This window comes from Thermobia domestica, chromosome 3 (genome assembly GCF_964235325.1).
Source record: "Thermobia domestica chromosome 3, izTheDome1.hap1.1, whole genome shotgun sequence".
NCBI lineage: Eukaryota > Metazoa > Arthropoda > Insecta > Zygentoma > Lepismatidae > Thermobia > Thermobia domestica.
This window is the reverse complement of record NC_137456.1, coordinates 324,136,400-324,160,721: the sequence shown is the minus strand read 5'-3', so window position 1 is coordinate 324,160,721 and position 24,322 is coordinate 324,136,400. Positions and strand designations below refer to the sequence as shown.

Below are 24,322 nucleotides of genomic sequence, written 5' to 3'. Positions count from 1 at the left end.
TTTCTTTTTTTGCCTCTAGCAGCTTCGTGAACGGTGGGAATAGATTATAAATAATGTGGGGGAATACATCATTGACCTACTGTCTAATTAATTCAACTCTGAAACAAGAAATTTATCCATCCATTGGTTCCATACAGCACGAACTAATGAGTCTACCTAGTATGTCAATGGATTTGCAGGACATTGAAATTATTGGTGCTAAAGAATAGTATTTTTTAAAAAATACTACGCTAAAATATGTGACCGTATTTTTCATTATTTTACGTAAAAAGACGTATTATACACAAAAATAAAAACCTTAACATACTAGTTCAATTCATCATTCTTTTATCTAAAACATTATTTTTCTAACAGTGTACTCTTTATTAATGTAGAGTATATACAAATTTTCAACGAATTAGAAAGTTCGTTATTGAATTAGCTTTATGTCTGTGAGTGTGTGTATGTGTGTCTGTTACTTGCGAAATTTTCTAATTTTGAGCTCTCCATTCGATAGAGCATCAAAAACTATGTGAAAAAGTGATGGAATTTTTCGCGTCACTCTTACCGTTCCCAAGATATTGGCTAAAAAATGTCCAATTTCGGGAGACTTGAGGAGCCATATCTCGGGAACCATAAGCTATAGAGAGGTGATATTGGCGTTGATCAATACCTAAGAGGATAGTGAACATTTCGATACCAAATAGTAACCGTTGACCACTCTTCCCCAGGTATTGGTCAAAAAATTTCGAATTTCGGGAGATTTAAGGAGCCATATCTCGGGAACCGTTGTGAATTGAGCCCTCCATTTTCAGCATTTGTTTTCGTAAGACAAAATATCGTAGAACGTTTTAACAGAACTCTTAACAAAACATGTGGAAAAAATTTAGTAGTCAAGGAAATTATAAATGGATAGATATATTACAACAATCGTTTAATGAGTATAATAATAAAATACATAAAACAATTGGTATAAAGCCTGTAGAAGTTAATAAGAAAAATTAGGGGAGCAGGATGCCGACGGACATCTTTACATCTGGAGTATCATGCTCCTTTAATTGTGCAATTGTGAATTTGTACATAATTTTAAATTTTGACAAAATTTAGTTTCTTTACAATTTTTATATATTATTACATCTATTTTGTATGTCTAACCCCCAAGTAATTTTGCAAATTGTGTGACAACAAATCTATGTTTTCAAAAACAATTAAAACAAATTTAGTGAAACAGTCCACTGGGCTATAAGGCCGGGACTTTCTTTATAAATCTCCGAAAAGGGAGGTAACTAGAACTAGGACTAGAAGGAAAATTAATTCTTTCTAAGTCCATTTTGGAAATGCTCCTGGAGCATTCTCAACTGGTTTAATAATGCTGTTTATTTTAGACAAATAAGATGCCTTCCATCAAGACTTGGATTGCCTTTTATGTGAGTGTATACGAGACATTAAAAGTGTTGATTGCTTGTAGCAAGACATTTCCGGAAAAGAAAACATAGTTTTGTTGTACTCAAGAACTGATGGGTGTTGTAATAATTGTAGTTTCTTAAAACTCCTATATGTTTTTTTTAACTTTTGTTCTTTTCATTCAATAGGAGCAGAAAGGAGAAGTGGAAAATGTACGGGTAGTTGTTCGAGTTCGTCCTTTAAACGAGAAAGAAATATCCGAAGGCTACATAAACATTGTAGAAGTAGACGAAATCAATGGAATAATATCTGTTGAGAATCCCCACGCAACCAGTGGGGAGCCACCAAAAGAATTTGCTTTTGATTTGGTGTTTGGTTCCGATTCTAAACAGGTAGGTATTTTATAATTACTGACATATGCTCTAGAATATATTTTCCTAAACATAATCTTATCTTGCACCACAAACGCTGTCCCTATTTAAAATTTCTCTTTTACTGTATGTCGGTCTTCTTTGTGACCTTGACCCCATGTTTGTGCAATGTCAGCAGAAACTTCCATTAGGAGGACCAACTGGGTGCAAATTGTACCCTACGTATATTTTTCTATGACAACTCTGAAAGTAACGACTATGTTTTCAATTTTTCTTATAGTTGACTAAATAAGTGAAAAATATAGCAATGAAATAATTTTTGTGTAGAAAGTGTTATTTTTTGTTAAAAAGAAAAAAAAAAAGTGATCAAGGTCCAAAATGTATCCCACTCGGCACTCCGTGGAAATAATTTAAATTATTGCAATGCGCATTATTTTACATTGGACTGGCACAACTGTTTCAGAACATAATAAATTCTTAGAAGAATGACGCAATATTACATTAGTAAACATTGTACTTTTCACTTGGCATTGAGTACCATTGTGTAACAGCTAGCTAAAACTCCAGAATGAACTGTGCAACCCTAGCAGAACAAGAAGTGGAATCTAAACTTCTTGCATATGATGAGGATTATGTTGAGAATTTAGAAGAAGAGATTGACTACCAAAATGATAAAAATGATTACATGCCTAGTGATAACAACTGTGACACAACCAAAGACATATAACATGGGATCCAATTTGTATCCCGCTTGGCACTCCGCGACTGCTAAATAGCTTTCCCGTAAGTTTTATGTTTTTCTGATAAATTTTACAATATACGTTTATATTTTCCCTGTAAAACGATTTTGTCTGTTTTCTTTAATAAAGAAAATAAATTATAATTCTGAACATTTTAAAGTTATTTTACGCTATTTTGTTGGTGCTAGTATTATTATTATTATTATTATTATTATTATTATTATTATTATTATTATTATTATTATTATTATTATTATTATAGGAAGTTATTTCTCAGACTGTTAACAACTCAGCTTCGTATTGTAACGTTCCTTTATAGAAAGGAGGTCATTATTCGACATGGTCCTCCCACTAGTAGAGACCCGCCACATTTAAGAAGAATTTTGTAAAAATTAAATAGTGCATAGTTGGTAATAATATTTCTCATGGACACAATTTATACATAGATTGAATATAAACACAATGTAGAATTATTGGAATACAATAGCAATACAGCATTTATAAAAATCAGGTCAAGAGGCTATTCTACTTTAGTTCAGTTTATAACACTCAATCTACATTTACAAAGATTTACAAACGAATACATTAACCTCACAATTATCAAATGTCCTCATTTGAATCTGAACCCTATGCAAATCTAATTTAGTATCAATAAGAATTAGCTTACGATGAAATAAACAATAGTTTGAAATGATTAGAACAATAACTATCGCGTTTCTTTAATACACAAATTGGTAAGAATTTATAAGTAATACAAGCCCAAATGTAGCTTATGTACTCATTCAAATATGTAGTTAATGACTCTATTAGAACTTGTAGAGACTTGTTAAAGTAATGAAACCTTCTAAATCCAATTTAAACTCACTAGTTATTCTCAGAATAGAACAATTTTATAATTTAAATGCAATAACCATTACGTAGGTTATATGGTAACACTTGACTATATTAAAGAATCGTGTAGTACGATTTCCAGCACACATCTAGCAGCTTAGCTGAAGTGCTGGCTAATATCGCAGAAAGCCGCCACCAGAGGCGCTGTAGTTAAAAATTTGAGAATCAAAATATTTAACCAAAAACCTCATATGAATCAATTGACTAACCGGCCTGTAATGATTTGTTTAGAAATAAATTGGGTTTAGCATCTGGTCCTACGTCTGTCAATATCGTGTCGTTATATGATGTCAGGAATAGAAGCTACTGTAATTTAATAAAAGTAGAACTCCAGTGGTTGTGAATTTCAATTTCCATACGCCCTGTAAGGATTTTTTGAATGTATAAAGAAGGATGTGGAACTGTTAATAGATGCAAAGTCTTCAATAAAGTACAATTAAAAGATAACAAAGATTTATGTAATGTATTTGACTTGCTGCATTCGAGTTTAGCGTCTCTTTCAGCACAAGGGGATATGAGACGGCAGCGTTACGTGGGAGCCGAGCAACATGAGCTTCTATCAGGAATTGCAATATAGCCCTACTTTTTTATGTTTTGTATCTCACATATTTTTAATGAAACTGTCCCAGTTTGCAGTTTATATTGTTATACGTTATTATGTGAAACCATGCCAAAAAGGATTAACTACTTTTGTAATGATATTGAGATAGATTGACATTTTGTGAACTGAGAGTTTTATTATGCTAGAATGAAGCAAGTTTGTAGCTTCTTTAGTTTGCCAAAAGATGGAGTAAGTTCTTGTGATGCGTGGATTCTATGGTGAGTGATGAACTTTTCAATTCTCAACAGAAATGTCACTCTATTTGAATGTTATCAAAAATGTAGTTCGTCCGTTTTGGCATGAGATCACCCAAGTCCTTGTGTCTAAATTGTGACTATCACATATCTTCATAATGAGAGGGAGCAATCGATTTAAGCTTTTACATACCAAATCCTCTGTAGGTGCGAATTCAATAATACGCAGAGTGAAAAAGTGCATGTGTGGACCGGGACGCGAACCCGGGATCTTCGGTGTACCGTACCGATGCGTTAACCACTACGCACTACGCTATCCAGTCCACTTCCAGAACAACCATATGAGTGTTAGGCAGCTTTCCGGAACATATGAGTGTTCCGGAACATACTAACTTTCAAAAAGGTTAATCGTCAGAAGAATCGGAAACCATATTTATCAAGTTAATGGTATGACTAAGTCCATTCATAGATAACAAATTAGAGGTCTCATCATACGACAGGAAAAATGTACAGATAATAAGAAAGATGAAGATGTAAGTCTGTCTGGAAGAAGACATACAGAGGAAAAGTGTATTGGAGTGGAGGGAATAAGGACGACATATACAGAGAAAGTAGCGGAGGAAAAGGAATGTCTGGAACATTCAGGAGCTCAGGTAGACAATGGCAGACATCTGTGTGCTGGAACTGTACAGGCTGGATGCTGCACTGATAACACAAGTGGGCCAGGAGCGGAGAGATTCAGAGAGAAGAGCCTCGGCAAGAATAAGGAAACCACCTGGTAGATGAGAGTATGAAATATGAAGAAGGGGTGAATCTGTAGGAGTAGGCAGAAAGTGTTACGTTTAAAATAATAGACCGGCACATTGTTAAGAACATTACTACCTTGTAATCTTCAGTTCCTTAGACGATGGTTTATTTCTTCACCATTCTTGGTTCAGATCCAGCGAGTAGTTGCCGAGATATGAATTACTACGTACAAAGCGAGCTAAAAGATGGACTACTTGCTGACCAAATTTTGTTCAGGTCCGGCCAGTGGTTCCCGAGAAATAAAGTACCACATACGCACCTACACTTGGAGTGAAACCATAAGCCCTACAAACCATATACTTAAGCCGGAAGCTAAAAATAAGTAAGTTCAATCTTCATTTTCAAAAATGTTGGCTTAACGTACCGTCTGAAAAAAATACGTTGTAAGGTAAAGATACGTTTCACTTTCTTGAAGGTGAAAGAAGTTCCTCGTATTTGTAATTGGATAGAAGCACTTATTCTTGTGTTGAAGCAGAAATGTTGAATGTTACTCTTCACTTGATATAATTGTTCATCGTTCCTTGTTACAAGGAACCTCGATAAGATAATAAGTTCTTCATATTTAAACACTGTTTCTAATAATGTGTTAAATTTGTTATTATATTCAAATTAGTAGTTAAACTAGTGGATTGAAAAAATGAAATGAAATCTTTAAGTTTAACGTCCCACGCTTATGCCGGTTAGGCTAAAGGAGACGATGATAATGAGAATGAGTGAAATGGTGTAATGAAGAAAGTGGGAGGAAACGGAAGAACCCCGAGAAAACCCACGACCACGGTGTTTGTTCACCACAAAGTCCACACGGCGCGAACTGGGATCGAACCAAGGTCCCCGAGCACCGGAGGTGAATGCTTTACCACTGAGCCACCGCGCCCCCCAACTAGTGAATTGAATCTTCTGAAAAAGTCTTCCGTGGATTTTTCCTTAAATAATTCCTTGAACCACACTAAATAAATGTAAATAATTAGCTCACTCTTATTTTTTTTTTCAAAAACACATTGAATTACTAAACATGCTAAAAGTTAAAGTTGTAATGAATAAAAGTTAAAAAAAAAAATCTCCATCATAAATAAATTCTTTCGTAAATGTCCACCACGTTTTATGCAAATCTAATCATATTTTCCAGGCAGCAACTTTTAAGCTCTGTTAAAGCAACTGGCAGCAAGTTTATTGACAACAATGGTTTATATAAGCGGACAGAGTTAGTTGATTTATTTATCTGTCTGTGGGATGTGGGTAAAACAGTAGAATATTTTGGGACTAAATGACAACATTTTGATATTCAGTCTAATAAAAATTTGTGGACATAAAACACTTCATTTTATTTATTTATTTATTTACTTGTTTAGACAGATCTTGTCTTGTTTCTTTTAATTATCTACGTCAATAGTAGAAAATAAATATTTAACAAGAACATATATAGGGTTATTCAAAAAGCGCGCCGGTTTTGTTACATCAAATTATGAATTTTATGTTTTCAAAGCACATTAACAAAATTCATAAACATGTTCATCATACATTTCGACTTCAGGTATGGTGCATGACGTCGCTGGGTCATGCAATAACTCTGTTCGTGAAATTCGTGATGACTGCTTGACAAGTTTCCGCTTGGATTTCTCCGACGACTCGTCGAATTGCCTTCTTTAATTCACGGATGGAACAGGGTTTTTTGACATACACCATGATTTGGGGGCCATTGCTGGTCAGCATTACGCGAGATGAGACTATCCGTTCTGATAAAAAGTTTTCACAATTAACACACGTTGTGCTAAAATAAACTATTCCATGCCTAGACACAGACTGAGAAAATGCCAGAAATTCAGACTAAAGTGACAATCAGAATGTTTGTGGGTAGATCAACAATACAAAACAATGTTGGCAACCGAGAAACAAAAATTTGGCAGACGACCCAAAACCTGCACCCTTTTTGAAAAAAAAAAAAAAAAAATGAAATGAAATCTTAGCTTTTACGTCCCACGGTTATGCCGCTTAGGCTAAAGGAGACGGTGATTATGAGAAATGAATGAAATGGTGGAATAAAGAAAGTGGGAGGAAACGGGAGAACCCCGAGGAAACCCACGCACACGGTGTTTGTCCACCACAAAATTCACTTGGCGGGGCTGGGATCGGACCCGAGACCCCAAGCACCAGAGGTGAACGCTCTACCACTGAGCCACCGCGGCCCTGCACCCTTTTTGAATAACCCTATATATGTCTCCTCTATATTCTAGAAAAACTCATTTATTGCGGGAAATATACGTAGTTAAAAAATGACCCTATCTTAGCGTTTCGAAGGTTAAAACATGATTACAGAGTAGACACCATATGTTAGAAAAAGGTTAAAAGAAGAATATGATGCATGCCTTCTCTGCAACCCTGTTTCAAGCTCAGTTGTTTTAACCATCTAATAAATTTTACTGGGATTACACAGGTACTGATTATCAATGTTCTTTTCTTTTGTTTGGATCTTTTCACATAGTTTTTTTTTTTTAATCCATTGTATTTTAATGTTGGTGATAGAGTGTATAGTATTTATTAGATGGAGTCGAATTTGATATTTCATTATAATGTTTCGTTCTTTCGTATTTCTGTTTAATTCTAGGTCGATGTCTATAATCAGACAGCACGCCCTATTGTAGAGAAAGTTTTACAAGGATACAATGGGACGATATTTGCGTATGGTCAAACAGGAACTGGCAAAACTTTTACAATGGAAGGCGATCGAAATGTCCCCGAACTGAAGGGCATTATTCCGAATTCCTTTGCTCATATATTTGGCTACATTGCGAAATCAGAAGGAGATAAGAAGTAAGTATCTTGATTTATTACTTCTAAATGTTGTTATTAAACTTGAAAACATACAATATTTCTTCCATAGATGGCACTGTGTGACATGGACGCCTTTATTATCAGTGATACAATATTTCAGTATTAGGTCGAAAACTTTTGGAAATGCCCTCGGATCTCTCTATATAAAAAAGAAATTGTCCTGAGTGACTGACTGATGCTTAACATGTCTGTTTAACACCGTAGCTCGATGAGGCATTGACCTGCACTTTAATGCGGAATCGAAATACATCGAGAGGGCATGGTAACTCAGTGGTAGAATTCTCACCCTCTGGTGTCACGGTTCCATATTCGATACCGGCTACGAGGATTTTTTGGTAGACAAAGCGTGTCTAAGGATTCTACCGTTTCCTTCCACATCCACTACCATTAATCATCCGTCTCTTTTAGCCTGAAGGACATAGTCGTGAGAAAGTAAAGCTAGAAATTTCATTTCAATTCGAATTACCCGAATTTTCTCCGGGAATAGAACCTGAGTCTCCCATGCCAGAGGCTCATATATTAACATATACCACGACTAATAAGGTAAGAGAGGGAGATTATATATCGAAGTGGAAGATGGTTTATACACCAATCGAAAGCACTAATGACGCCTATTACGAAACTGTAATAAAAATTTTCCGAATGCATATACTGTGCGAGTTATATTAATATACAGGGTGTTCAGAAAGTCCGTTTCCATCCCTAGAAATCGCAAACGTTAAAAAAGATGCCAAAACAGGAAAACACATATTTGATTATTTTAAAAGTGCAACGTATCAAAGCAAAAATTGTTGTCCCAGGTGGGGACCAACTCAAAAATTGCAAATAGTTACGGGATCAAGTAGCATATCGTTGGAAAGCTGTTGGGAAATGAACGAAGACGAAAAAAGTCTGGACTCTCTAAAAATTACCATGTGCAAAATGGCGGCCGGTCAAAATGTCAGCAGAAACGTCATTGTAAAGTCCAACCTCATAAATCTGAAATGGTGCGATGTCAAAACAGGAAAACACGTGAGACATCATTCCGATAGTAGAATGATTGAAGATAAGAATATGTGTCCTAGACGGGATTCAACTCAAAATTTTCAAATTTCAAAGGGGTTCAAGTAGCATATTATTTGAAAGCTGTTGTTAAATGAAAGCAGATGGAACAAATTTGGACACTTTACGATAACACTGTGCAAAAATATTGCATTTTAGTTCTTTTTTCTGTAGTCAGGTGTTCGTTTGTTTTAATTTAATTCCAGTACGCAACATAAAGAAAGGAAATGCGCCTGCTGTGAGACTCTGCTCTTCGGGGCCCATTAATGTGTAAAGAAAAGAAAAGAAACAACATGAACAGAAAAACGAAAAGGGACGGAGATTATACTACCTTGATCAAAAAGTTCCAGGAATTCACTCACAAATTAAAAATACAAGTATATTCTTGAAAATTGATGTCCAGTTCGAAGTAATCCCCATCGACTGCAACGCACATATGCCAGCGCTTGATCCAGTTCTCAAAACATTTGTGGTACTCGATTTTCGGTATGTTCATCAGAGCCGTCTTCGATTTTCGTATTATCTCCTCTCGGCTACTAAAACGCGTTCCCCGTAATGGTTTCTTGAGTCGATCAAACAGGAAAATGTCGAGCAAAGTTTAATAAGGTGACTACGGTGGCCGCAGAATGGTATTCAGTGAGAAACTCACGGATAAGATAGCATTGTGCGACGCTGCGTTCTTACGGTGCAAAATCCACGAGTTGTTTGCCAAGAAATATTTTATTTTTAGGCAAATTGCGTCATGCAAACAGTTTATAACGCCCAAATAATACTCCTTGTTGACTATCTGACTTTCTGGCAGAAATTTATGATGTACGACACCATTGTGATCCAAGAAAACCGTGAGCATCACCTTCTTTTTCGACTGAAAACGACGTGTTTTTTTTTTCGGTTTTAACTCATTGGGTGTTCGCCACTCTTAAACCGATGTTTTTATAAAGCATCATTGCTGAAACACTTTTTCAACATTTTTAAGATCTTTGCACCATTGAATCCGTTTTTGACCGCAAAATTTAATACACATTCATTGGGTTGCAAAATTAAATCCAGGGCAAAAATCGAAACATGCACCTAAACAGATGTACTCAACACTGTCATTTTCACAAACTAGGATGTTCAAATTGGGAGAAATTATCGCTGATAGATGTGGCAACCCACCAAAAAAAGGAAAAGTCAAATCAGACGCCACACGGTGATTCCGGGAACTTTTTGATCAAGGTAGTACATAGAAGTGGAAAATGGTTTATACACTAATCGAAAGCACTAATCATGCTTGTTAAGAAAGTGTAATATTATTGGTCCGAATGCATGTACGGTGCGAGTTATATGCATGTGAAATTATAAGTTTTCCCTTTTTTATATCAGATCTCATCGGAAATACTTTGAGTGTAGTCTGAAACTGATTTCCTAGAGATTTGTGTTTGACAGAAGTGCTAAATGGAAGTTCATTTTACATGCACAGTAAATGACTACTTCCATACACATGTAGTTGTTTCATTTAACAACAGCTTTCAAACAATATTCTATTTGACCCCCTTGAAATTTGAAAATTTTGAGTAGGACCCGTCTGGGACCCTGGGAAAAATATTTTTACTTTCAATCATTCTACTATGGAAATGATGTCTCGTATGTTTTCCTGTTTTGACATGTGTTGCACCATTTCAGATTTATGAGGGTGGACATAGACTTTACAGTGACGTTTTTCCTGACATTTTGACCGGCCGCCATTTTGCACATGGTAATTTTAGAGTCGAGACTTGTTTTGTCTTCTTTCATTTCCCAACAGCTTTCCAACGATATGCTACTTGATCCCGTCACAATTTGCAATTTTTGAATTGGTCCCCACCTGGGACCCTGCGGGTGGGTAAAAATGATCAAATACGTGTTTTCCTGTTTTGGCATCTTTCTTACCGTTTGCGATTTCTAGGGATGGAAACGGACTTTCTGGACACCCTGTATATTCATATAACTCGCACAGTATATGCATTCGGAAAATTTTTATTACAGTTTCGTAATAGACGTCATTAGTGCTTTCGATTGGTGTATAAACCATCTTCCACTTCGATATATAATCTCCCTGTCTTCCCTTGTAAGCTCTAAAGACGGTGAAAGTTACTTAATTCTGTAAATTTTCTACACTAGATAGGCTTCTTCAATTACAAATCACGTAAGTAATTTGATTTTTAAAGAATTTTCAAAACGAGGGATACGTATCATAATCTTCTGTGAGTTTTCATGTTTCCATTAATTTCAAAGCGCGAATGCGACTAGTTGGAACATTGAAGCCAGGGTCTCATAAATATTTATTCCAAAATAATATCTTAGTTTGTCGAAGCACAGCAGATACCTATTTTGTTAGAACTCATCTGATCTCCAACTAGGGATGACTCCAACGTTGAGCCTTGAATCTGGGCATAACCTCTATATTTCCTGAAAGGGTTTGTCGAGCAAGTTCAAAAACAAGTTTGAATTCCTTGCCCGGAAGTGACCCCACCCCTTCAGGGTTAGAAATACATAGAACAACTTGATCTATATATCCTATGTATCAAAGTACTCCGCATGTCAAGTAGATTAAGAATTTAATATGCACTACCCAATTATATCGTATATCAAGGTAATAAACCCAGAAATGATTATTTCCCTATAAATATCCTATATTAGGGAAACTCAGTATGACACCGTAGAGTGAACGTGAGACTGTAGTTACGGGCCCGCACACCTTAAAAACAAAGGCCAATCCTGCCAGGACCATGACGTGTGAGCTACATGACTCACACATAGCCAAAAACTAAACCCAAGCTCTGGCAAACAACATCGAGTGAAAACCTTCTTCCCTCCCATTACCCGGGCCTTGTCGTGGCTAGAGGGCTTAAACTCTGATGGGTGACCAATCAGGTTTATATAGCTACAAAGAAAGAGCTCAAATTACCACCACGACCAGTTTTCCCTAATTAGTAACTCAAAATCTGTTGAACGCTTTTGTACCGTGTGACCTATCAAACAACTCGTCTAGATGAGCAGTTAACGAATATATAATGAACATACTGATATGAGAACGTATATAGATGAAGTCGTGGAAAATATATAAATTGAAATACGTTCTCCGAATATGTCACATCTAGTCATCATGGTACCAAATGAGTTGCTGCTGATAAAATAGTATGGGTATTTCTCAACTATAGGTCCACTAATATAGGATATTTATAGTGAAATGACCATGTATTTTGGTTTTATTCATTAATATTGGATATAATTGAGTAGCGCATATTGTATTCTTAATCTACTAGTCATGCAGATCACGCTGATATTTGGGACATATAGGTAAAGTTGTATATATTTCCAACCCTGAAGGGGTGGGGACACTTTCGGGCAAGGAATTGAAACTTGTTTTGGATCTTACTCGACAAACAGGAATTATATAGGTTGTCCCCAGATTCAAGGTTCAACTTTAAAGTCATCCCTGGTAAGTCACATAACTAGAAATCGGTAATGGTCTGAAGAAAGATTGCATAACGTAGTGATTAACGCATTGGAACGTGAAGTCGGGGATTCAGATAGGATCTCTGTCTCAATCGCAGATTTTTATTGTTTGCAGTGTCTATTGTAAAATGTTTTCTGTATTTTTACATGTACGATATTTATATTTTTGTTTATTTGTAACAACTTGAATTTGATATTATTGTAAACTTTCAGATTTTTGGTTCGAGTTTCCTATTTGGAAATCTACAATGAAGAAGTGCGCGATCTGTTGGGAAAAGACCAAACTAAACACTACGAGGTCAAAGAGCGACCTGATATTGGGGTTTATGTTAAGGACTTGTCAAGCTATGTAGTCAATAATGCTGATGATATGGACAGAATAATGACCGTTGGAAATAAAAATCGTAAGTAGTTTGTTTCTTCTTAAAACTTATTTTTACATGAGTTCAGTCAGTTTAGTTCCTCTGTTGGTATATATACATTTATTATTATTATTATTATTATTATTATTATTATTATTATTATTATTATTATTATTATTATTATTATTATTATTATTATATTCCAATTTGATGTTCTTTAAATTTTGCATGCATGCAACATATTATTTCAGTAATTCCGACGTACTTAGTATACTTTAATTATAGTAAAATTATTGAATAGTCACACGAATTATCATCTACTGTTAGGAATATTTAAACTATGAAAGACTGTGATAACAGAATAATCATACATAGTGTTTTAAAAGATTATTTTTTAAAAAATATATAACTTAGATATATTTATTGTTTATGGTCACAAATCCTTGAAGTTCTAACATACAGTATGTCGGAAAAATAACGGAACTTTTTAAATTAAACAAAACGAATTAAGTATTTTACCAATTGTAGTTCTTTTTACTCAAAATACATCCCTTCTGCATAAATACACCGCAGGACACGTTCAACCATAGAGTTTTTAATATCCTTTTTCGAACTTCCCTCAACGACCCTCGTCACGGCAGACTGGACGTGTGTAACATTGTCATTAAATGTTCCTTTCGTGGCCAATTTTAATTTTGGGAATAAGAAATAGTCACACGGCGGTAAATCAGGCGAATACAGAGGATGTGGGAGGACACAGATTTGTGCTTTTAGACAAAAAGTCACAAACTGCGACGGTTCTGTGACATGGTGCATTGTTATGTAATAAAGACAACTGCCTGACGCTCAATACTCGGGCTTTACCCGAACGATTCGCTTCCACAAACGCTCCGTAACACCCAGCTAATATTCACCGTTGACAGTGTGACCCTGTGGTACGAATTTCCAAAGTATAATTGGAATCGTAAAAACAAATCAACATTGTCTTCTCACGTGACTTTTTGTTTTCTCGGAGAACCTGGGGACTTCCACGTAGCACTTTGGCGGTTTGTCTGCGGATCGTACTTGAAGCACAAAGTCTCATCAGCAGTTCCATTCCAGGGATGTTCTGTTCCGCCTTGCTATCTTAATCAGGTCCTTGTAGTTCAACGCGAGCAAGTTTTTGGTCGTCACTTAAGGTGTGCGGAACAAATCGAGGGCAGACTTTCCGTTTTTTTAAATCCTTTGTCAAAATTTTGTGAATCATGTCTTTCGTTGTATTTAATTCCTGCGCTATCCATCTCACAGTCGAATTCGCATCCTGGCTGATCGTTTCACTCCCTTGTTTTAGCAACTCATCGAGATTTTTGTTTTTCGATCTGTCTGGCTTTGGATCGTCTTCCAAGGACTCCCGACTGCGTATACCAATCTAACACACGTGTACGAAATTAACACTCATCACTATACACCTTTTCATCATTTCTAATGTTTGTGTAAATGTTTTATCTAGCTTGAAACAAAATTTAATATTGACTCTTTGCTTCATCGTGATTTTGTGACGAGGTGACACCAGATACACCGCACTTTTCTTGCTTTAACGTGACACTCAGTTAATCAGTTCTCATGATTGTGGTCGCAATTTGTTGAGCAGATATCCAACTTTCCGTTGATATGTTGCTTCATTAGATGGAGCTAGTGATTATCTGGAAAAAGAAGTTCCATTACTTTTCCGACATAGGCCTACTGTGTATGTTTACACACCAAATCCTCTGTAGGTACGAATTCAGTAATACACGAAGAGTGAAAACGTACATGACTGAACTGGAACTTAAACCTGGGGTCTTCGGCGTACCGTGCCGATGCTTTAACCATTATGCTACCCAATTCGCTCTCACAGAACAGCCATATACTCACTCTCTCACTTGTCGGTACTCTTCCATTCAGATCACGTGGCTTGTTCCACAACCTGGTTGTAACTTGGACAGATCCGGTGTCTTTGTTCAGAACACCGCTAACGGTTGTATTACCATTATATTAATGAAAAGAGGAATCAACCGAGTTTAAGTTATATTTACTGTTGTTTGCTCATTTTATTAATGTAATGAAGTCGTTTTAGTCGAACACAAGGGTAAGAGTGGCAGATAAAAAGCTCCTAGCACACATCCATTCGCCTTTCTTTCATTTCTGATGTCAAATGTTTTGCACACACTTTCTTGAACATCAGTACGTCATGAACAATATGGTGGGCTGATCGACACTAATGTTTATCTCAGACAACTTTCACTATATTGCACTGCCAGTGAATTTCGATTGGTTTCAACCGTCTAGCTAACAGAAATCTAATGATACTCCGCTGCTCCACGTTAGTGCAAATCTGCAATATGGTGTCGCCATCTTGTTTAACTGATTCCCAGCATACATTTTCGCGGATCCCAAAAGCTTCAGATATCTTCTGATCTGATTGGCCGATACAGATACATCACGAGTCATGATATACATATAGCATAAAGTAAACACCAGCTGCTGTCGGCCCTCGTGGCCGAGTGAGCTAGCGCAACATGCTAGTAAGGAAAATCGTTTTTGGCGTGGTTTCAAACCCTGCCTCCAGCCTAAGGAAAGTTTTTTTTTATTATTTTAAAATTTTTTTTATAACACTTCTTTTGTTAAAATAATATTCAGAAAGTGATTTAACGATTATTTTTTTAAAATTTTCATTAAACTTCTTTCATTAAAATAAGTTTGCCCTTGTACTATACAGATCCATAGCAAAAGCAGTAGTAGTAGTAGTAGTAATAGTAGGTGACGCCATCGGTACGTGGCCAATAAGAATGCTACTACAGCCATGTTTTGGATGAACCTCTCGGGATCGACGAAAATGCTCCCAGCATCCCGTTCGCGAGGCAGGTGTGCCAGGCCCATCTGATAATAGTTGTAAAACACCACCGAAAAATAACTAAGAAGCACAAACTTCGTCGAAGTTCTTTATTTTTGTACAACTTTTTGCGGTTATTTCTTGAATGAACCTTGCAGCAAATGCGAGAATTTCAGTGCGAAACCTATATAATATGAAATTGTGTGTGAAAGCTAATGATTTACTTATTTTCAGGTGCCGTCGGAGCAACCAACATGAATGCTCATAGCTCTCGCTCTCATGCTATATTTACAATTACAATTGAAAGTAGTGAACGGGGAGCAGATGGTCAACAGCATGTGCGGATGGGGAAACTACATCTTGTGGATCTAGCAGTGAGTAATTTCATAGCTGTTGTCAGTGAGAAAGTAACGGGTGATAATCTCGAACAATTGAGAAATGTATGAAAACCAATCAGCTATAGTAATACTAGATTAATACTTACAAATTCCAAATATGTCGTCTATTTATATGACACTTCTAGCTGTATTTCATATATGCGCCATCTTTGTTTTTCTAATAACACACAAAGAGTAGAAAAAGTGAATGATTGGACCGGGATCTCCGGCATACTATGCCGATGCGTTAACCACTGTGCCACCAGTCCGCTTCACAGAACAGCCACACACTCACTCACTCTCGAAGTCATTGCTCTCCATTCAGATCACGTGGCTTGTACCATAGACTCTTGCTGTGCTTGGACAATACAGTATCCATATATTAAGAACATTTTTTTACGGTTGTAATTTTATATATATTAATAAAAGGAGGATACAACCGATTTTACACACACATATACAGGGTGTCCCAGGAAGAAGGGGCAGTATTTTAGGAAATAGTTCCTCAATAACTTTTCTTCCAAAGATACCATTGTCACATGTTGCATATCGTTGGAAAGGCCACTCCATCACCTTTCAAATCCGCTATGTACCGCCTCTGTAGAATAACTACAGGTTGATCAATATGCAATATAAAGTAAAAAATGGTTCTCAACCTGTAGTTCTCAAACCGTTGAAATTAGGACCTATGTTCTTATAAACTTTTTTGCTTAGAATCATCCATACTACCATTTTCCGAAGTATTGCCCCTTTCTCCTGGGACACCCTGAATATATATTTACACCAAATCCTCTGTAAGTGCGAGTTCAATAATACCAAAGAGTGAACACAAAAGTGTTCTCAGTATATAAACAATGTATTGTCCAAGCACATCAGCAGTCTGTGGTACAAGTCAGGTGGTCTGAGTGGAAAGCATCGACTTCGAGAGTGAGAGAGAGAGTGGCTGTTTGTATTCTTAGTTCTCTTATTTCTATATAAAATTGTTTTCTTGTTAACTGACATTTTAATGATATGATTTTACTGATTTTTTAAAGCTAGTTAAATGTCCCTTGCTTTTTCAAAGTGAATTTGCATTTTGTATAAATGTATTATTGCTTAAATTAAATGTCATTATTAAATACAACCTTTATCAAAAAAGTTCCGGGATAAAGGTCGTAAAAAAAAAAAATAGAAAATTGCACTTACCAAGTAATGATCCTAGCCGCAATTATAGTAATTCTCTTGGCTATCTATACACAATTGCCAACGTTTCTGGTGGGCTTGGAAACAAGCACGGAAATCTTCAACTGCGATGCTCTTAAGCTCATGTGTCACAGCCTGTTGGATGTATGTGGATGTCTTGATGAAGCTTTCGTATCAGTCGCCTTTTCACTCGCGGAAACAAGAAAAAATCACAAGGTGAGAGGCCGGGCGAATATGGCGGACGTGGGATGGCAATAACAGATGTCTGGCCAGATACTTGTTTACAGATAAAGTAGTATGAGGTCTTTTGCATTGTCGTGCAGTAAGAACCAGTCCTGAGAAGGCCACAAATCAGGGCGACGACGTCGAATTGCTTGTCGCAAACGTTTCAAGACTTCGACGTAAAGAGTTTGGTTTACTGTTTGGCCTGGAGGAACATACTCATGGTGAACCAATCCTTTAGTATCAAGGAATGCGATCATCATTGTCTTTGTTCTCGAAGGTTGTCATTTGACTTTTTTTTCGAGGCTGGTGATCCATGACTCCGTCATTCAACACTTTGACACTTCGTGTGAGGGTCATACTGGTAGCACCAACTTACATCCCCTGCAGTAATCTTTGACGCAAATGTAGCATCATGTGTGGCTTTATCCAATAGTTCAGCAGAAATTCTTCGTTTTACCTCTTTCTGTTCGTTTGTTAATGAATGAGGGACGATTTTTGCAGTAAGTTTCCGTTTCTCTAAGTCTTCGCGTAAAATCTTACGACACACATCACTATTCAAATTCAGTTCTTCTAATATCGTACGCACAAGTTACACGCCGGTCTTCGTACAATAACTGCCTTACACGTTCCACGTTTGCATCGGTATGTGCTATAGACGGGCGACCAACTCTGGGATCCTCTTGCACTGAATCTCTGCCTCCGCGAAACCTTTTGTGCCTCTCGAAAATACGACTTCTTAAAAGCGCCTGGCCTGAATATGCTTGCTGAATCATGTCCTACGTTTCAGTAGAGGTTTTCCCAAGCTTAACGCAGAACTTAATGTTTACTCTTTGCTCACAATCATCATCCATTGATGTCACCTTAACAAATGCCACAACAACCCGAACAGTGTGTTGCTAAACATAACCCTGCTACCACCTGTGCGCGGAAACATGGTCAAGGTCATAATAAGTAAAAACACATACCAGGTAACATAGAAACAACATTTGTTCCTTTTTAGTATTACAAACTCAGAAATAAGAGAAGAAAATGTCCTAAAACTTTTCTGACAAAGGTTGTATTAAAACGGTATGTAAGAAAATTTAATTTTTACGAAGTAAGGTCGTCATTTAAAAAGGTTTGCAGAAATCAGTAAAATCAGACTCATCCAAATTTCAATTTATTTCAAAGAAAAAAGAATATAATTCTCTATGTAAATCAATAAGCACATGGCGTAGGCACTGAATCGTTATGCCTTTTCTCGCATCTTTGTTAGTGTAATGTTAAATAAAAACAAAGAACAATTAAGGAATAATTCATTTCTGTGGTATAGTCACTGTCTGATAAACGGATCTCAGTTATGAACTTCTTTTTCTGAATACTTCTGGAACAGAATAATCAATTCTACTAATTTTTTCTGCGACTTAAAGAAAAAGTTACTTGACTGTACTAAAAAAATCTCTAATATAATTAGACAGGACACTCGGAAGTTACTTACTGAAGAAATTCCATTTGTAAATGAGTACGTTACTTGTTATATTGGTATGGCAGTAATTTTAAAAGTCAAGTGAATGCTATTGTAATTATTTCAGGATATGAATTGGCACATGTTTATAACAATTTGTAAGTTCTGTTCTATTTACTGCGCCAAATATTTATTGTACTATTGACTGTGTTGTTTCAGTGTTCCCTGACTCCTTCCTCAATAGACCTAGCAATTCATTTCACTTCTCAGAATTTCTTCTTGCGTTACCTGTTAACGTGAATTATATATCCCATATTGATATTAAAAATACAGCAATTTAGAAATTCGATAAAAAGAAACTGATGCCTTTGTTTCATAGAAAAGATCACCGCGACTAATGTTGAGGAAATTGAAAATGACAATATATAAAAATCATAATTTCATCTGTTAAACTATATGGATACAAACGTCAGGCACTAACAACGAGGGACGAATCAGGCTGATAGTTTCCGAGAACACTTTTCAGTAAAATATATGGCATTTGAGATGCATTGAGACGTTCTCAGTATGATACGATTTCTTTAATTTTGTCCATCCAACGCGACAAATTTAGAGAAGCAAAAGCCTCTAACTACGGGCGGTTAGCGAACAATCAGGACAACGGAAATATTTATATCAAAATAGAGTTTGATTGAGCCTTTCGGTAATTGGATGAGAACTTCAAAGGTGAGCAAGACGTATGCAAAGTGTATACTGAAAATAATATATTATCTGTCTATTGACATACTATTGACATATAGGATGTATATTAATAATAAAAATTAAAATTTTACTTTCGTAGCGTCGAATTGTCATTTTACGATTTAACTCTTCTCGTAAGTACAATTTTAATGATAAACTTACATGTATTGGTATTGTTCGGTTATTGTACGGTGGTTCAACTTTCACCTTAAACTGTAGGTCATGTTTCATAGTCTCAGTGCTAAAAAGCGGACAATACAACAACAAACAACAACCGAACGAAATATACCGGTACTTCAACGTGGAATCAAATCCACAGGTTTTTAAAATACAGGGTGTTTCGAAATGAATATCATGGTTGTAAGGCTTCGTAGTATTTATTACATTTAATGTACAGTTATAAATAATATCAAATGAAAGAGCAACTCAAACAGTTTTTGCTACAAGTGTTCATTGTGAGCACCATTCGTCACACGGTGCTCATTGAGTCGATAGGCGAGTTCTTCCCAAACCTTGATCAGTGTGTTTGGAGCAGTGATGTAGTGCTAGAGCTTTTTTGGTAGGTATATGCTCGACCATTTTCAAACATACAGCGTATACGCACCCCCCCATATGCACTCTTGCTTTCGTAAATGTAAGGTGAGTGTATGCTGGACTATAAACATTTTAGGTTGATATACGTCGTATATTGTGTATTCCATCTATACATGTGCAGTTTGTATATAAAGGATGCCGCCTTCTATGTGTGAGGGCTAGTGCCATAAATAAGTCATCTTCCGCGGGAACTTGTGGAAAACACCCCCGATAACTAAATGGCCAACCAGAACCCTCAATTTCTGCATTTGACAGCCGCTCGTCAGGTACACGTGGAGTACTTAGTTGCCACAGTTCCAACCGCTGTCCTTTCAGTCAGTGTTTAGAATATTGCTGTTCAACATACATAGTTTTCTTTTATATGTATATTATATTCGACTGTAACAAGATACTCATATAAGCAGAGAAATCTGTTTTCCACAAGTTATTCATATCATATGCTAAATAAAAATTAACGATTTCCATTATTTTCCTTTTTGAAAGAAATGCCTGTTCCCAAGATTAGCTCTCTTATTCTTACATTGGCTGACATCTTTTTCATATTAGCCATAGTATTGGGGGAGAGAGTGAGAGACAGACACAGTGGGTGTTGAGACATTGCAACCCCGCAAATGCGGTCAAAAGCAGGGTGTCTATCGGTCACGAAAGTCACGAATGTCACGAGAAAGTCACGAAATCAGAAAACGGTCATGAAAGTCACGAAATTTAGCTTTTGGGTCACGATTTTTTTTTAAGTGTGCAAATGTAAATAGAGATTGGAAAATTTTGTTCTATAAAACATCAAAATTCAACACCAAAAATGTCTATGGTCGGATTTAGACGCTACCAAATCGCAAGCAAAGTACGTTTGTATCGCATGGATCAAAATTCCTCCTAATTCGCACCCAAATTCGCTCTTGAAAATGTTAGGAAATTTTATGACTTGGTAAAGAAAAGGTCACGAAAAAGTCACGAAATTTCATTGTGGAATTTTAGTAGACACCCTGAAAAGAGGGTTGGAGGGAGGAAGGGGAAGTTCAAACAATTTGCCGAACTGCACATGTATAGATGGAATACACAATACTCCCATATACGCCTCATTACATCCGTGGTTTGGAGTAATTATTGCAACAACAGCTTCAATCCTCTTTTTTTAAATTCCTCAATCTCCTTCAAATTCTCCACACAGACGTCACTGGAATTGTTAATTCACGACTGGCCTTCAGAATTGATTTGTTAGGATTACGCGTGAAAGACACTCTCACTCGTTCAACACATTCTTCAATCACTCTTGATCATCCCGTACTCTTCCCTTTGTACAGAGAGCCGGTGTTTTCAAACTGATGATACCATCTATGGATGTTATCACTTGGTGGATTGCAATTGAATTTAATACGGAAAGAACGTTGCACAGTAATTACAGGTTCAGTCTTTGCAAAATGTAAAACACAAAAAGCTTTGTGCTCAGTAGTCGCCATCTCTGCTACTAGCGCTTTCTGACGGCAGACAGAGGAAATAGTGCATGCGCATGCGTGCGTACAAAACTGTTTGAGTTACTCTTTCATTTGATGTATTACTTTCATTTGATATAAGTTAATTGTAATAAATACTACATAGCCGTAAAACCCTGATATAAATTTGAAACACCCTCTACATAACTTTCTACCTTTCGCAACTTCCCTCTTTATTTATGCGGATTTTGCCGTGAACAAATTTCGCTGAGTATCATTTATCCCATGATAATCTTATGTAGTTATAATAGTAATTTATTGTTATTGGTTATTATGTTGTTATAAACTATGTATTTTTAACTTATCTCTTTTAGGGTTCCGAAAGACAGAGCAAGACTGGAGCTACAGGCCAAAGACTGAAAGAAGCAACCAAAATTAATTTGTCTTTGTCAACGTTAGGCAATGTAATATCAGCGTTAGTTGATGGCAAAAGTACCCACATACCTTATAGGAATTCTAAACTTACAAGACTTCTGCAAGATTCTTTAGGAGGGAATGCTAAAACAGTTATGGTAAGTATAGTTGTGTTTGCCCAAAACTTGATTTAAGGGGAGGTGAAAGTGTGATAATACTAACAAGCCGACGTGAGCCAAACTCAGAAGCTCCCGACATGCAAAGTTGTGAAACACAGCCTTTGTTTCCGAGCTGAGCCGTATCTGGCCAAGCTGGGCCATCAAATATAGTGATCTTTATTCCTTAGACAATAAGTTACTTTCCTACAAAATTTCGTCCAGATCCGGTCAGTAGAGTACCAGAAATAAAGTACCAGACACAAACGAACTGAACCGACTCCGTCCCTTTCCGAGCTTGGTCACAAAATATGGTTATCTATATTGATTATTTTTGGTTATTTTATTATCCTTTCGGTTATTATTATTCCTTAGGCGATAGGCTACTTGCCTACCAAATTTCGTTATCTTTTATCCTTAGACGATGGGCTACTTGCCCACCAACTTTGGTTCAAACTCCGTATGCTTACGCAGGAGCTAACAAAATAGTGAAAAATTGGGTAAGGTAGAAAAGCAAGACGAAAAAGGATTAAAGGAGTGTAAAACGCGATTAACCAAAAATATTCCTACTCAAGTTACAATTTTGACCGTTATTTATGAATTAGATGCTCTGAAATATCTTCAAAGGATTACAAACACACTGAAATCACGCTGATTAAAAGTGTACACAAGAAAATTTCGAAATAATTTATTCTCACTCTAAACGTTGACAATTCTTTAGATAAATAGTTCAGTTTTGTAGAATGTTACAGTTTATTACTTAAGATTGATTTACAAAAAATAATTATTTTTAAAAAAACGTGTACAGAGGGGATCCAAACAATATACTTACTGTTTGTAATTAAATAATTTCAAAACAAAAACACTTACACTTACTAATCTAATGCGTAGTGTACTGTAAGGTACTAAATTCGTTGTGGTAGGCGGAGCAGGTAATTTTTGGCGCGCATACGCGAGTGGTTGGTGATGGAACGAGCCAGTGCAGCAGAATCAGTCATATTAGCCAGTGCAGCAGAAGATAGTAGAGTAGCAACAAGGCTGAGGTTCGCTTATCGTTTGTTGAACGTAAAGCTGTACTGAAATAGTACTGGAAAAGTACGAGAATATTCACAAAGTATAATGGCATTGGTAGAGAGAGTTTGGAACACTGCCACCGACACGTCGAACAATTGCCTGCATTCGCGATAAATTCGAAGCCGACAGAACAGTTCAAGATGTCCAGAAAAAAAGATCCGGCCGACCACGAACAGCTACAAGTCCGGCGTCCAGTGCTGCGGTGTTGCAACATTTCACTCAATCACAGCAGACATTAGTCAACAAGGGAGCGCACGAAAGTGAGGTGGGCCAATCAAGTGTAAGACGCATTCTGAAGAGGGCAAAGTGGAAAGTGTACATTGTAAGACTCCTACATGCAGTGAATGAGGACGACCCAGATCGAAGGATGGAGTACTGTGAATGGTGTCAGCACACAGTCGACGAGGATGCGGAATTTTCAGGAAAGTTTGTGTGGAGTGACGAGACGTAATTCAAATTTAACGGTACTGTGAACCGCCAAAATTGTGTCTATTGGACTCCTGAAAATCCTCAAGCTTATGAGGACAGAATAGTGAATCTATCGGGGTTTGCTGTATGATGTGGTGTATCAGTGTGTGGTGTGATTGGTCTCTTCGAGGGAACCGTAACTGGTGAGGCGTATCTTGATATGCTTCAGAAAAGGATTTTAAATGTTATCCAAAACCTGTTGGTGATGAACTTCTCTACATGCAACAAGATAGAGCGACCTCACTATCATCGAGATGTCAGGTTGTACCTCTATAACACTCTACCTGGACTGTGGGTTGGTCGAAAATTTCCTCTTGACTACCCACCTCGGTCTCCTGATTTGATAGCTCTGTATTTCTACATCTGGGGGACCGTCAAAATTGACGTGTATCGTCAAAAACCATGAATAATCGACAAGTATTAAAAAAAATCATAGAGTAATGTGCTGCCATTACGCCAGATACACTAACAGCTGTAGTTTCTTGTAAAATTCGGCGTCATGGGCGCTATATAGAAGCTGCTAATGGTCATTTCGAACACATATCATAACCTTCTCAGTGCCAAAAATTGTCACGTCAAATCAGAATTGCCACGAGATACGAACTAGCAAACAGTGAATACTTTCTTTGAACCCCTCTGTAATCTTACACAGGCTCGTTTTACTGTAA

General features: G+C 36.7%; 1 protein-coding gene across 3 annotated transcripts in view; it reads left to right on the top strand.

Moving 5' to 3' along the window:
- Klp64D (kinesin-like protein 64D) overlaps positions 1-24,322 on the top strand; it is a gene marked incomplete at its 3' end in the record, with an annotated part of 94,676 nt that overhangs the window by 50,745 nt on the left and 19,609 nt on the right. For all 3 annotated transcript variants that reach the window (XM_081752660.1, XM_081752661.1, XM_081752659.1), the window contains 5 exon segments: positions 1,572-1,775; positions 7,590-7,795; positions 12,551-12,741; positions 15,785-15,924; positions 21,918-22,115. In XM_081752660.1, the coding sequence (XP_081608786.1) occupies positions 1,572-1,775; positions 7,590-7,795; positions 12,551-12,741; positions 15,785-15,924; positions 21,918-22,115 (939 nt within the window).